Here is a 16,332-nt window from a genome sequence, read left to right on the forward strand (position 1 = left end):
TGTCCATAAAGGCTGATAAAGACTGTAGTCAAAATTAAAGACTGTTCTCACAGTGGACATTTTAACAGATCAAATATAGATGTAACACGGATACGCATCCCGACTCATAGCACAAGTTACTCTAAATACAACACGCTCACACCCTGAGGGAGTTGATGAGCGACTTAAACAATTGGAGTGGGCGATTCTTTTGATTATTTGATTTGCTCTAAGCAAACATCAGAGAATAGACAACAGTAGCAATAAATTATTCTCTGCTGTCATTTCTGGCAACAGAATGTAAAGTAAATGCAAAGCACCACATGATTTACGTTAAAATTACAGAAGAAGAACATGTGACATTAAATATTACAACAAGGTAAAAGGCAAGACATACAAGCGCATCAAAAAATAACTGTTAAGAAATGACGAGGGCTGAAGCAGAGAGCCAGTAAGAGCTGAATACATACCTTGGTCTCACTGGATTTGACCAGGACTTTGCTAATCTTGAAGTGCAGCACCTCATTATTCCATCGACAAGTCAGAACATAGTCACCCACACTGGTCAGAGAGTCACGCACCAGGAAATCTCCGTTACGCAAAACCAGAGTCTCTGACACCTAGACAGTGGAAAAAAAGAATGTTTTTAAATGAGTAAAAGGAGACAAAAAAGCTCCAAGCCTAAAGAGCCGGAAGCAAACTTTTCTCACTGAGCTAGAGTATGTGTTTCAGTATTTTTTCTACTGACACTCTGACTGTTGAATGAATGAATTTGGAGACTCATGATTATTTATGACAATGCAATTATTTATTTACTGACAATCTGTCACAGTTTGAATTGAAAATGATGAATAAAATGGCAGCGACAAATGCCGGAATGACTTCCTGAGGATGCACTTTATTGAGTTCAGCACTTCTGTAAAAATAGATGTTATTTTGAATTTATTGACAAAAACAAACTATCCTGAAAAACAATATCCCATTTGCGGTCAATGGAACAGCTTCAGGCTGTAAATCTTGCTGGTACCAAACACTGCAGATGTGTCACTGGTTTCTGTGAGAAGAAATCACAAATATTGATCCAGTAATCATGTAATAAAAGTGAAACATATTTCAAACTGAGCAGGATTCAGTATAAAACTACCTGTAAAGAGACTGCTGATGAAGGCTGAAGGTGTAACACTTTAAATTCATCCGGCACAAGGCTCGAAATAGGCAATGCAGCACAGAGTGTCCTAGACCAGCAGGAGGCAGTATATACACAGATCAAAAGCTCAAACCAAGTGCGGGACCCTCTTGTCGCCCCTTTTTCTAAGCATGATTCCATTCAGGTGAGTCTTTGTAGGTTTGTTTTTTTCCTGATCTCTCACTGCATTTAAGGATGTATCATGTTTTTTCTTAACAGTTTGGAACAAAGTACATAAAATGACTAAATGGAAAGTCACACTTGTCCATACAACCTTCCCTTTAAAGTCTTACCTTTTAAGAGGAAGAACAACAGAACAGGATGAAGAAAACGAGCAGGAAGGAAGGATGGGATTTAGGGACGACAATGTACAGTATCCGCCAACAGGGCGTGTGTGTGTGTGTGAGACCTAGTCATTAAGTATTGTTTTGGAAACCAAGGCGTTCTGGGTTTCCCCAAGTTTACACCAGGGCACATCTATGAATAAATGAATATTTTATGTAAATTAAAAGACGAAAGATTCACAGATGGCTGATTTGAATCTGTGTGTGTGTGTGTGTGTGTGTGTGTGTGTGTGTGTGTGTGTGCGCGAAAGAGAGAGAGACAAAGAACAGAGGTTGATCAAGAGACAGGGGCTGAGTCTATTTACAAGTACCCTCCACATGTGTGTGTGTGGGCGCAGGTCTCTTGTCGTGTGTCTCTGTGTATCTGTGTCTTAGTCACCAGCTGTGAAATTCAATTGCGTACATCAGCAACACGTGCAGCTGTCTGTTTGGCAGAGTTTCCCTCCTCCTGAACGCTAAAGCAATTTCTACTGAGCTGTGACAGATGATGGGACTCATTAATCAGTGTCATTCTGTGTGTAAAGCATTTAAACTGTCCTTTCAAAGCCAGAGTTTTAGCCAAGTAATCGCTCAACTAATACTATTGCTTGACAACCACATTAACCCATACAGAAATACTATTATGTTTGTACTTCTATCTCAATTAATTCTGGCTTTGTGGGGCATTTAAATGCAAAACGCAGCAGCAATATATCTTTTTCAGTATTTGCTTATTTATTTATTTATCCATAATCTCTTTCACGGCTATGGGGATTGATAAACTGTGACATGAAGTTTAACCTAAAGCTTTTCATTCATATCTTTAGTGTTTTTTTTAATAACTGAAGGCTTGAAAACTGATATTGTCGTGGTGACTAGTAATAAATGAAGTTTATTTTTAAGAATGAAAGTTCAGTGTGTTAGCTGAAACAAATTAGTCTTGATTTCATTTAATCAGAACACATTATAAAACTAGAGCTGAAACTAATAATTATTTTCATTTTTTACTCATCAGTAGATCACATTTTCAATTAGTTGACTGATTGTTAAATATTATAAATAGTGAAAAATCCCCATCATAGGTTTCAAGACTCCAAGGTGACGTCTTCAAATTACTTGTTTTGTCCGAAGCAATAAAGATAATAAATTTAAAATAACATGAACCAAAGAACAGAAGTAAATTCTCAAGTTTGTGAAACTGAAACCAGCAGATATTAAGCATTTGTGCTTGATAAACACATTAAAAACAATTAATCAACAACTATTGATTTTATAAGCGGGGATTAATTTTCTTTAGATCACCTAATATTTCAGTGTTTGTTTGTTTATATACTTGCCTGCCTGCATGTGTGTGTGTGTGGGCGCAGGTCTCTTGTCGTGTGTCTCTGTGTATCTGTGTCTTAGTCACCAGCTGTGAAATTCAATTGCGTACATCAGCAACACGTGCAGCTGTCTGTTTGGCAGAGTTTCCCTCCTCCTGAACGCTAAAGCAATTTCTACTGAGCTGTGACAGATGATGGGACTCATTAATCAGTGTCATTCTGTGTGTAAAGCATTTAAACTGTCCTTTCAAAGCCAGAGTTTTAGCCAAGTAATCGCTCAACTAATACTATTGCTTGACAACCACATTAACCCATACAGAAATACTATTATGTTTGTACTTCTATCTCAATTAATTCTGGCTTTGTGGGGCATTTAAATGCAAAACGCAGCAGCAATATATCTTTTTCAGTATTTGCTTATTTATTTATTTATCCATAATCTCTTTCACGGCTATGGGGATTGATAAACTGTGACATGAAGTTTAACCTAAAGCTTTTCATTCATATCTTTAGTGTTTTTTTTAATAACTGAAGGCTTGAAAACTGATATTGTCGTGGTGACTAGTAATAAATGAAGTTTATTTTTAAGAATGAAAGTTCAGTGTGTTAGCTGAAACAAATTAGTCTTGATTTCATTTAATCAGAACACATTATAAAACTAGAGCTGAAACTAATAATTATTTTCATTTTTTACTCATCAGTAGATCACATTTTCAATTAGTTGACTGATTGTTAAATATTATAAATAGTGAAAAATCCCCATCATAGGTTTCAAGACTCCAAGGTGACGTCTTCAAATTACTTGTTTTGTCCGAAGCAATAAAGATAATAAATTTAAAATAACATGAACCAAAGAACAGAAGTAAATTCTCAAGTTTGTGAAACTGAAACCAGCAGATATTAAGCATTTGTGCTTGATAAACACATTAAAAACAATTAATCAACAACTATTGATTTTATAAGCGGGGATTAATTTTCTTTAGATCCCCTAAAATTTCAGTGTTTGTTTGTTTATATACCCCCTGCCTGCATGTGTGTGTGTGTGTGGGCGCAGGTCTCTTGTCGTGTGTCTCTGTGTATCTGTGTCTTAGTCACCAGCTGTGAAATTCAATTGCGTACATCAGCAACACGTGCAGCTGTCTGTTTGGCAGAGTTTCCCTCCTCCTGAACGCTAAAGCAATTTCTACTGAGCTGTGACAGATGATGGGACTCATTAATCAGTGTCATTCTGTGTGTAAAGCATTTAAACTGTCCTTTCAAAGCCAGAGTTTTAGCCAAGTAATCGCTCAACTAATACTATTGCTTGACAACCACATTAACCCATACAGAAATACTATTATGTTTGTACTTCTATCTCAATTAATTCTGGCTTTGTGGGGCATTTAAATGCAAAACGCAGCAGCAATATATCTTTTTCAGTATTTGCTTATTTATTTATTTATCCATAATCTCTTTCACGGCTATGGGGATTGATAAACTGTGACATGAAGTTTAACCTAAAGCTTTTCATTCATATCTTTAGTGTTTTTTTTAATAACTGAAGGCTTGAAAACTGATATTGTCGTGGTGACTAGTAATAAATGAAGTTTATTTTTAAGAATGAAAGTTCAGTGTGTTAGCTGAAACAAATTAGTCTTGATTTCATTTAATCAGAACACATTATAAAACTAGAGCTGAAACTAATAATTATTTTCATTTTTTACTCATCAGTAGATCACATTTTCAATTAGTTGACTGATTGTTAAATATTATAAATAGTGAAAAATCCCCATCATAGGTTTCAAGACTCCAAGGTGACGTCTTCAAATTACTTGTTTTGTCCGAAGCAATAAAGATAATAAATTTAAAATAACATGAACCAAAGAACAGAAGTAAATTCTCAAGTTTGTGAAACTGAAACCAGCAGATATTAAGCATTTGTGCTTGATAAACACATTAAAAACAATTAATCAACAACTATTGATTTTATAAGCGGGGATTAATTTTCTTTAGATCCCCTAAAATTTCAGTGTTTGTTTGTTTATATACCCCCTGCCTGCATGTGTGTGTGTGTGAGTGGGTATGCACGTATGTGCTGCAACACACTGTACACAGGCAGTGTGTTACATCAAGAGTTTATTGCCTTGGAAACGATGCATGTATATTGATTATCCCAAACATCCATCCGGGTTGTGCATGTGTGTGTGTGTGTGTGTTTACCTCTGGGTATTGATTATATACGTTTCTTTTAAATTGTATGTGTGCATGTGTGTGTGTGTGTGTTTACCTCTCTGGGTATGTGTCCATGGTACCAGCCATGGCTCCTGATGTCTGCAGGGCTCAGTTTCAGCTCCTCCTCCAGCTCCTTACGAAGTTTCTCGGGAGGAGACTCCAGCAGGTACTTCTCCTTGGAGAACTAAATGAAGCAAAGAAGCAGAAGAAAACAACACATCAGTGGGAGGGAATTTACACAAGAGACTCACAACATGTAGCTTGTACAGTGTATTCACATGGAAATGGGCCATAGATTAGATGCACAGTCTATATTAAAGTTTTGTTAATTCGGGTAAATCCCATACATATTAGGATCTCAATCCTAACGAGGATTTGAGTACTTGAATATATATAAATACATATTTTAGAATTTGCTATACAAATAATAGTAGAATAGTAGTAGAATAATAATGTAATATGGGTGTGTGGTTGGTGTCATTTATACAAATACACAGACATTTGCAGAAATGTACACCTGTGTTACAGAAGGCAACACTGCAGGGAAGCAACACTGTGCTGTCTTCCACACAAACATTCACATCCTCACTCAGACACACACACGGACACACACACACACACACACACACACACACACACACACACACACAAACACTTACATTCAAGAAACAATCCAATCCACCCTGACCTAATTACTACAACGTAGAAATCATCATACAAGCACTTATTGTTCTCATGTACTGTGGGGACCCAGCTTTAGCTTCCGAGTGTGGTCACCCAGGATGGCTTGTAATAATGCCTAATACACACTAACACACACACTCATATGCTCCACGCTAATCTGATCCAAACAAATGGATCAAATTTCAGATTTCAAAGCATCAAATTTCTGTTTGCACTAAGAACAGCACTCGGGGGAAATCTGGGCTGTAAAACATGAAAATAAACTTACACACTGAAAATTTTCATGGTTATTCACCTACAAAAACTTGACAGTTTTGTGTGTGTGAGATAATGACTACAGCATAAGTCGAGTTTCTTAGCAGATATTGACACCTGGTTAAGTTGAAACCACAATCAAACTTAGATAGGCTAGAAAAAATCTGCGTGTGTTTAAAGTGTTGGATTTGTCTCATCATTAAGTACTTTACATTTTAAATATACTCCTGAAGATAGTATGAGTTCACGTAACAGACCTACTCAAGTACCTACTTTCTTAGGTAAGGAAGGGAAAAACAGGAAATCCCATACTTGGACTGTTATGTGAAGACACCATTACAAGGGGTGATTGTGGAGTTCATTTAGATGATCTTAGATTAGGCATACAGAGGATGCACATACACAAATACATTCACACACAGACACACACACAAACACACACACAAACTTGTACACAAATATGCACAACACACAGAAATCCACACTGGAATAAACAGCAACAACAAAGGAAATCGTCTCCACTCTGCCAATATGAAGAGAAATGAGACTGGAGACCAAAATAAACAGTAAACAGCCTTGTCGCTGAGGCTAGCCTGTCGTTCCTCCTAATATTTTCCTTCAATCTCTCTCTCTCTCTCTCTTTAGCTCAGTGTTTTTCCTCTCACTATCTCTCAGTCACACTCTTTTCCCTCTTGTCCACAGTTCACCTTCCTCTATGCCTTCATCATCACTCACAATCATAAAGTTTCGGTAAGATGTTAGACTGTTGTTGAATGTGTGTGATAGACAGACAGAGAGGGAGAGACGATGTAAGAGAATGTGAGCGAGGATGGGAAACTGTGATTATCAGTGTGTTTCCGCCTGCCAGCTTTAGTGTGTGTCTGTGTGTGTGTGTGTGTGTGTGTAATATGAGGAGATTACAAAGAGCCAAACAATCGTTTTTATCGTCTCCAGGTCATTGCAAGATGAAATTATTAACTTCCTCCTTTCCCTGCTCCTCTTCCCTTCTCTTCTGCCTCTCTTCTCCAATCCTCAGGGGAGGATGGAGGAATATCGCCATAGAGGCTAACTCTCCCGGATTAGATTTGAGGTGTGTGACTGTATGTGTGTGTATCCGTGTGTGTGAAGGGGAGAAGAGGCCAATAAAAGAGCAGAGGGGTCAAGTGTGCAGTTATTGCTTTCCTTGTCTCCGTGGAAACCCAGAAAAGGCCGGCCACTGAACTAATGCTCAACAATGAACTTGGCGTGTGTGTGTGCGCGATTTGACCAGGACAGACAAAGCCACAGAAAATATCTACTTTATTTTATTCTAACATATGAAGGAAAACGACAGTATGTGTCAAACACACACACACTAGTAGCCATCTATCTGAATCCATCCCATGATATTATTTTAGTTGAATTCCTCTTTGGGGCTATTTGTACACTACAGACTATGTCCTGAATGCTTGTTTGACTGGGAAACTTCCTCTCATGTCTTCAACACGAGTGCAGAGACGGTGTGTGTGCTTTAGAGGCAGACACCCTGTCCTCTTGTAGAGAGGGGGAAAACAAAGATGAAGTAGAGAAACAAGGGCTCAGAAAAGGTGAGAATAGAGAACAGAAAATTGTAATCAGGGAAAATATTTTGACTGATGACAAACGGGGAGGACACATAGGGAATAGATACAATGGGAGACATCTACAAAGAACAGTGTGATATTACAAGTATTGTTACAATGACTCTCTTTTACCCCCACTATGCTGAGTCCTTGGTTGCCATAGCAACATCTCCGTGTGTTTGTTGGCCTGTTGGTGTGCAAAGAGGAGTGAAGTCTTCCATCCTTCATCAACAGTAGCAGGAAGTCCACTTATTCTACTACCACTGCAGCTAATATTCATGAAAATCCTGCTCCCACTATTAGGTCCACTCATTCTAACACTTACAGTAGAATGATTATATTAGATTTACTTATATTAAGATTTATTACATACTTTGATTACTGTTAGCACTGCTACTGCCACAGTTTCTACTACGGATATTACTACGATCAGTAATGTCACTCTCTACTGCTACAATAAGTATCCTGCTTCTTTTGCTACTACTTCTACAACCACTATGACTAATACTAATGACTGTTATAACTACTACTATTACTACTATAACTGTTATTACTAATATTAATATTGCTGCAAATACTACCTGTACAATTAGCACTGCTACAACGACTATACTACCACTAAATGCAATAGTAATCACTCTTACTATTACTATCATTTCCATAAGTACTAATTCCACTATTAATACTGTAATTATGAATACTATATTTACTACTACTAGTTTGTGTCTATGCTTTTCATTACCTTGCCTCTGTTCTATTTTTATTCTCTTCTCTGTAAAGGACTTTCATTTATATAACACTTTACAAGATGCTACATATATAAAGTTTATTACTACTACTAGTAGTAGTCTTCTACAGTACTACTTCTGCTTATAATATTACCCTGCCACTATGGTTATTCCGCTAGTGCTATAGCTAGGATTTGTACTTTTACTACTCTTACTAGTGTATTTCTCCTTGCACAACTATTTCTGCCATTATTTCTGTAACTGTAAGTAGTACTTTTGCTGATTCTTCTATTTCCATACACATACACAGTCAAAAGTAGCAGCAAAGAAAACATTGAAATACAAATACAGATGTAAGCAGGCTCCCCTATTTATACTTGTGTATTTCCTGCCACGTGTTCATATTTGATTTGAAAGATGTGCATATCAAGAGCATGGATTCATCGACACAACAGTCATATAGACCAATTAAAAATATCAGATCAAAACAAAGGGACCGTTTTATGAACCAACGGACCAACAGCAGACAGTAGAGGAACAGAAGCAGACAGGCAGCAGAAACAGCCAGAGACGGACAGACAAAATAACCAGCATACATAAAGACAGGGCATCAGACATTCAGGAAGGCACAGAGTCCAACAGACAGACAACAGAAACTCATTAACGTAGACATGGGGCAGACACGCAGGAAGATAGGTAGCCCATTAGCAGATGAGAGAGTTTAGAAATTTAGCAGCTGATGCAGGACATTGCTTTCCCAGGGGGGTGAAGAAAGGGAAAAGAGATTGTGTGTGTGTGTGTGTGTGTGTGTGTGTGTGTGTGTGTGTGCATGTAGGATGTGTGTGTGGGTGTGCATTCATCCATGTAGTGCATATGTGTGAGTTCTACACGGGTGGCACCATTAAAGGATTGGGATCTATACTGGCGGGGGCTGAGTTGGACAGAAAGTAACACCAGGTTACCAAAGATAAGAGCGTGGTTAAGATAAAGGCAAGCTTAGATGTATTCATTATAATGGGGGTATATTACATAGTTTGGATTAATGGAGGGGAGTCAGGAAATAGGCTATAGGGGCTAGAGGGATGTGTGAATGTGTGAACATGAGTTATAGATGACAACACAGTGTGATCCATCACCTGATTTACACCAACATGCACTTGAGCCCCTTTTCCTCGCAGGGGGCCAATTAGGCAGTTTCATCTCATGACATCACCATTCCCTCCCCAGGTAAAAATTAACACTGCCATCACTCAAAATCAGTAAGACAAGAAATGGACGACCAAAAGGGAAAATAAATGAAAGGGATGATAATAGGGAGAAATTCTAAATATATGCACATATTTATACATATATAATGACCACACACCAAGCCTTTTTTCCAGCACGTTGTCGACTGTGTGTGTGTGTGTGTGTGTGTGTGTGTGTGTGTGTGTGTGTTACTGTGCTTCTTTGATTTGTTTTGTCAGCTCTATGCTGAATTGGTTGTTTCTATGTTTATAACTCTGTCCAGTTTGCATGCATATATATTTCTTCCAGTGCCATTCTGCAGGGTTTACAATTCTAAAATACGGTTAAAGAACATTATTTGATTAGACAAAAACACAGAGTATTCACTGATGTAGGATTTAACTGAAAGTAACCACTTTACAACAGAAACAACCTCATCACTGCATGTGGAATTGCAAGTCAAGTAATATACAGCCACAGCTATTAACAATGCACAACACAGAGGGATAGAATTTTGACTGTGGCACAAATCGGGCTGGTCTTGTTTGTTTTTGAAATAGTTTGTTTGCTAATTCTTGCAGTGGGAGCACAAAGCCAAGTACCTTGAGCAATTTAATGGGATGTAACTAAAAACAAACAACTCCAAGAGCGAAGCCATGAATGAGAAATGAAATGGAAGATAATTGCTGACAAGTATAAAAACCTGCAGGGAAAAAAATAAAGTGTCTGGTATTTACCAGCGTGGATGCAAAGTGGAAAAAGGGGAACAAATTCCAATGAAAAAAAAAAAAGGACCAACAGAAGAGAGGAATGCATTTTAAACAGACTGCAGCACTCAGATCTAAGCTCATGTCAGAATGCACCTTCTTTCTTTTTCAGCCCATGGGCTAGCCTCCAACCCCGTTGTTATGGTAACACTCTGAGTGGTGGTGGCAGTGGGGGTGGGAAAGGGGCAGGGTCTAGGGCGGGGGCCCCGGGCTGGACACCAACACACACACACAAACACACACACACACACACACACACACACACACATACAACGAGGTGAGGGGTCCATTTGTTGAGGAACTCTACGTCTCCTCTCTTTTGGGGAGATAGAGACCAGGATTATCGCATAAAGACCCTTGAATCCCCCTATCTCCTATTACACACCCACACACAGGCATGTACACATTATAGGGGTGTATATATACGTACAAGGCCAATATCACCCCTCTCCAGACTGTTGTAATCCCTCTGTGCCCTCCAGCCTGATTTCCACTGTTGCATTCACTCTGGTTCACACGGGTATAATAGTCTTTAAGACAGCACTGGAGCGAGCGCTGGTAACATTAGACTGTTTATAATTACCCTTAATTTTTTCTTAGCAAGGTAAGGATGGCATTGAATCAAAACTAAGGAAATTGCTTTTGCAAGGAAGCTCAAAAGTGGTTTTGACACCTTGCATTTTTTTTTTTTGAGTAGTACACTATACACTGGGGAGGGGTTTGTATGTGTGTTTGGATCATAAGTTGGAGTGTTCCGATCTTGCCTTTTTAAATAATGATTATTTGTGAAAGGCGTGTGTTAAAGAGAAGTTTTAAAAATACTCTCAAGCCGACAGAAGAATTTAGTGTTAAGAAAAGCTAAAATGGGGTATTTCTTTAAGTAACTACACTTGGATTGTAATTAAAATTCTGCTCAGGTCCAAAAAAATTGCTGATCGCAGTTTCTCAACTGTACTTGGATTCAGCTTGAACTCAACCTGACCCTGAGCTATTGCAGTGTTTAACAGGCCTGAATCCTATTTAAAAAGTCTGGCAATACCCCTGACGTAATATGGGCTTTTTTCTGGAGTAACAGCCCTTTTATCATAAATGGACTGCACTTACTGTATATATAGCACTTTTCTACCTTGGCAGTCAAGGTTTTTACAAAGCGCTTCAATTTCACACTCACCTTTCAATACTGAATACATGAGGGAGTTAGATATCAAATAACAAATATGTGGATTAAAAAAAATCAGCGAACAAGGTAAAGATGCAAAAATGATTGCAAGAATTTTGAACAATAATTATTATGAGAGACCTATTAAAGTAATTAAAGACTTTTAACAAGCCCACCTCCTTAATATGACTTTATAACCTTCATGAATATTCACACAAATGTAAGTTCTATTGATTTAAATTTTGAAAACCACAACACGAGTTAATTTATAATTTCTGTATTGAAGTTCCACATTTCATGGATTGTTTAATGTGTGAGTTATACTGCAAAAGACTTCCACCAACTCTGTGTGGTGTTTCACATGATCTCGCGTGAAAAAAAATAAATCAATAAAATGAATAAAATTAAGCCTAATTCATGGGAAGGAAGAGAAATTAAATCTGTTGTCCAAAACCTGTTGGGCCCAAACCAGTTTAGGCAGAGAATCAAAGTTCTGCCTGATAATAAGAACAACTGTGCTCACCAAACCAGACACAGTCCCTGGGATAAAAAGCTATCTATAATTTTGAGTAGTGATTCCAATCCAAAAATAAAAAATAAAAACATGCATGTAAATAACTGAGCTGATGTCTCATATGATCAGAAAGTATCAGTAGCAGCTACTCCCTTCAAACAGAGAGAGTGACGACTGGTACAGCGACAGAGAGAGAACATTAGATTGATAACGGTGACCTTCTACTGTCGTTAGGAATGAGTGTCTCCTACAAACACACACACGTACAAACACTCACTGGACATTCACCCCCGGAGGCAGCTGGATGCTGATATATATCTTACTGGAGATATATATACACCCACACCCACACACACCCACACACACACACACACATATAGAGCACTAGTGTTAGCTGTCAGTCGGTATGGTATCAGGGAAGAGAGCCCCTGGATTGAGTGACAGCTGGTGGACAGGATATGACATACACGTACACTCCCACTGAGACGGCAGGAAGCGCAGTGCCTCTGCGCTGCACTGTCCCTCTGCTGTACATTTCTGCTTTCTCCATCAGCCCTCTCTGTACCCCCCCCCCCCTTTTTTTTTCCAGCCTTGAACATGATTTCTGACAGTTATGATTATATTCAAATTTTCACTGCTGATATTTGAGAAAGTGGTGATACCTCTAAACATGCTTTATTATGCACGCTATGTGTACTAGCCAGTTAAGTCAAACTGACAGACCCAAACCATAACCCAAATATCTAAACCATGAAAGCAAGGTCATGGGCTTGTTCTTTTTTTGTTTTTTTTGTTTTTTGCAGAGTAGTTTGGAGGATATTTTTTTATTTTCTTTCAAGCCCTGAGTAGTACATGTAGTCCTCCTCTCAGGCTGCAGGTAAAACCAATCAGAGGATGGGGCAGTAGCCTCAATGAACCCCAGGGAAAAGACAGTCCGCAGTTTCCTCTCCTCTCCTCATAAAACTTAATATCTGTGACAGTTGAACGCGACCTTCATCAGCATATCAAATTTTTTTTTTTTTTTAATCAGCTCCTCTCTCCTCTCGTGTGAATTGTGGTAGCTCGAGAGTAGGAACGGTCTGTTTTCGGAGATTTTAGTGACTGAATCTAGCGTGGAAGTGAAAACAAACGTGAACGCATGCAAAATGTCTGTTATAATCATCCTCTGCACCGTGGCACTGTGTGAGCCACAGCTTCCGGTACATTTTAGCATATTATATTGAACTGAGAAGGAGCTCTGCAGAATCAGTCTGGGTGACAACCTTTAAAGTTCCCTCCTCTGGTTAAAGTAATATCGCTGAACTATGGACTGGTAGGTATAAAACATGTCTGAGCATTTGTGATGCTTGATCTGCTGACACACAGTCGTAAAGCCATGACCTCCCACGCTGTCCCTAACTTTCATCATGGAGGGCGGTGAGTGAAATCTTGTCAAAACTGATATGAAGGAAAGCCACAGCTATGAAAATAAAACACAAGTTGTAAAAAAAAAAGAATTTTCCTTTACTATACTAATGCAACTATCTGCCGTCGTCTCTATGGACTTAACCTCTCTCTCTGTCTCTGTCCTTATTTCTAACTCTGCCATTCATATTTTAATGTCTCTTCCTCTCTGAGTCACTTTTTTTTGCTGCCTTTTGTTCCCTGGCTCAAAGACCTACTAAAGCATTTCCTCTCTATTTCTCTCTCCCACTCTCTAATGAACCTGGTGAGCAGCATCTATCAGCACTTTGATGAGAAGACCATTACCGAGAGTGAAACGAGAGTGTGTACGTGTGTGTGTGTGTCTGTGTTTATTAGCGTGCATGTCATCGTGCCAAAAGATATATGCTGACAATCAGCTGCCTAAAGGGCTGAATGTCCTCTCTGTGTGTGACTGTGCCGCGTGCATAAGTGTGGTTTTGTATATTATTATTACGTATGTGAGGAGTGATAGAGTGACACTCCTGTGAATTGAATTGTATCTTTCCAGGGTCATTTATCCCAGTCTCTTAATATCTGTTGAGTGTTTGCACATGACAGCGCTGTCTGCAATGATAAGAGGGAAAACAGGAGAAAGTAATCTAGACATCAAAGAAATGCCGAAAAAAAACAAAACTTTCTTTTCCTTACAAACACGAACAGACGGAGAAACACTAACATATTCGCACACAGATATAAATACACATGACACGCTGAAACACACAAACATGCACTCAGGCACATACACACACAAAGGAGCTGAGAAGATTTTAATGATGTTTGACTGTTAAGTACGACTCCTGACTGCATGTCTCTCCCTCGCCTCCTAACCCCACGCTTTTGCTGCTAAACAGGCCTATGGGCTACACACTGTCTCTCTCTCTCTCTCTCTCTCTCACTCACATACACACACACACACACACACACACACACACACACACACACACACACACACACACACACTCTGAAGACTGAGGGGAGTAAACATCAATTTCCCCAAAGTATCCACACATACACAAACCCCACAAATATACGCACGCAGCAAACAGAAACACAAAAACAGCATGTATACAAAGACTACACTGGAATGCACACACATGTACACACACACACACACATACTGTTAGATACAAGTGTACGTGTAGGTAAAAATAGAGGTGACAGCGTCCCATTTTGCTGAAGGTAGTGATAACGTGTTTAGTTATTAAAGAAACAGACTGGAGTGTTGATGTCAGCCAGATACAGATTAGAGATGACACAGTTTCAATTAGATATTTCTCAGGATGAAATGCGATAGCCTGCTTCAACCTAATTCAATTCAAATTGGTTTAATACTTCTGCTAATGACACGGCAATGTAGGCACACAACATTGCCCAGCTGTAACTGGATACACATACAAATTTAATACAAACACATTCACAGTTTAATTGCAGGGACTTGCCCAGTGACTAGGGCGCAGAGTGCAGATGACTAAGGGGTCGAGTCTTGTTCCAGCTGTTTAGCTTAAAAGCCTTGATAAAATATTTTCTTTGATGGGATCACACACGAACACTCTATTTTCTGACAAAATTAGAACAGTTTTGGTTATTTTACATGAAAGATTTCTGTACTTCTATTTTTTCTCTGCTCTTCTCACTGGTGGAAAGAGAGGGTGGGGCTCAGTTGGGTGACGTCATGTGCTTTTGAGCAGGATTTACCCACATTTGAATCTGAAAGTTGATGACAGTTGTTTGGTCACTAATCGAGCTCCACCTGCAAAGTCCTGATGATTTTTGTAATAGACTAGAAGCTACGTTTTCAGGGGCAGTTTATGAGCATTTTAAATGTGCATCTGCTGTAAAAAAAAAAAAAAAAAAAAAAAGAAAACATAGCAATTAAGGCAGACAAAAAAGTGAATGAAAACTAATTATTGACAAGGCGGGACCTGAATCTGCTTAATTTTTATGTTTAATTTTCAGCAGTGTACCGACTTTTCATAAACTTTCTGACTGTAAAGGAATGCTTAATTGTTAAGTTTATCTTAAAATTTCAAAATCACCAAAATTGGATATAGATGGATTTCACTGGACAGAGGCAGCAATGTAACAATACCAGGTTTACAGATGTGTTACAGACTCTCTTTTGTTGCTTTCACTAATAAATATTCACAAAGTACTAAAAGCTTTTTGAAACACTAGAAAACTCATTCACATGTTCTTTGTTGACTTTTCTAAAAATTTGCTTACACCAGCAAGTATGGTATGGTAGAGTGCGTGACCGCAGATATCTCTTATCTGGTTTCAATATGGAAAGAATGTTGCAGCAATGAAGAGATGGATGTCCACAAAACAAAATCATTATGCAGAATAAACACGAGATGCCAACACTACCGCACATAAAATAAGACCCACACAAGCACACATAGTCACACCCCACTCCCTCACTGTCGACTCAGCAATGCCACGCCTATAGATGCCGTCGCCATGGCAACTCCATAGACTGCATGCCCCAGCTGGTGTTTCCCAGAGGAAGAAATGTATGGGTGTGTATGTGAGTGTGTGTGTGACAGAGAGAGGTTAATTTGCCCCATGTGTGCTTTGCTCTGTCATGTGCAGTGGGGTGTACTGAAGAGGAAAACATGGCTGGTTGGGAGCAGTTATCATGGTATCCCATTCTGTGTTTGATTGTGTGTGTGTGTGTGTGTGTGTGTGTGTGTGTGTGTGTGTGTGTGTGTGTGTGTGTTTGTTTGTGTGTCTGTGTGTGTGACCTTTTTTTTTATAGTATACCTATATTAGAGTAATCAGTTTTCTCTATGGACAAATTGGTTGGTTAAGTAGTTCACCCTGAATGAAGATCGCAATACTTTAATTTAAAGACAGTACAGTGAAGATACATTAAATAGTAAATAAAGATAAAACCACAACAACAGCTAAAA

General features: G+C 38.7%; 1 protein-coding gene across 2 annotated transcripts in view; it reads right to left on the bottom strand.

Annotated features, from left to right (window-relative positions):
• Window positions 1–16,332, bottom strand: part of sh2d3ca (SH2 domain containing 3Ca) — a 55,240-nt gene that overhangs the window by 9,551 nt on the left and 29,357 nt on the right. For both annotated transcript variants that reach the window (XM_040157627.1, XM_040157626.1), the window contains exons 5-6: window positions 5,077–5,205; window positions 450–599 (exon numbers count right to left, since the gene is read on the bottom strand). In XM_040157627.1, the coding sequence (XP_040013561.1) occupies window positions 450–599; window positions 5,077–5,205 (279 nt within the window). The remainder of the gene's footprint in view (window positions 1–449; window positions 600–5,076; window positions 5,206–16,332) is intronic.

The sequence above is a fragment of the Xiphias gladius genome, chromosome 20, assembly GCF_016859285.1.
Source record: "Xiphias gladius isolate SHS-SW01 ecotype Sanya breed wild chromosome 20, ASM1685928v1, whole genome shotgun sequence".
Taxonomy (NCBI): domain Eukaryota; kingdom Metazoa; phylum Chordata; class Actinopteri; order Istiophoriformes; family Xiphiidae; genus Xiphias; species Xiphias gladius.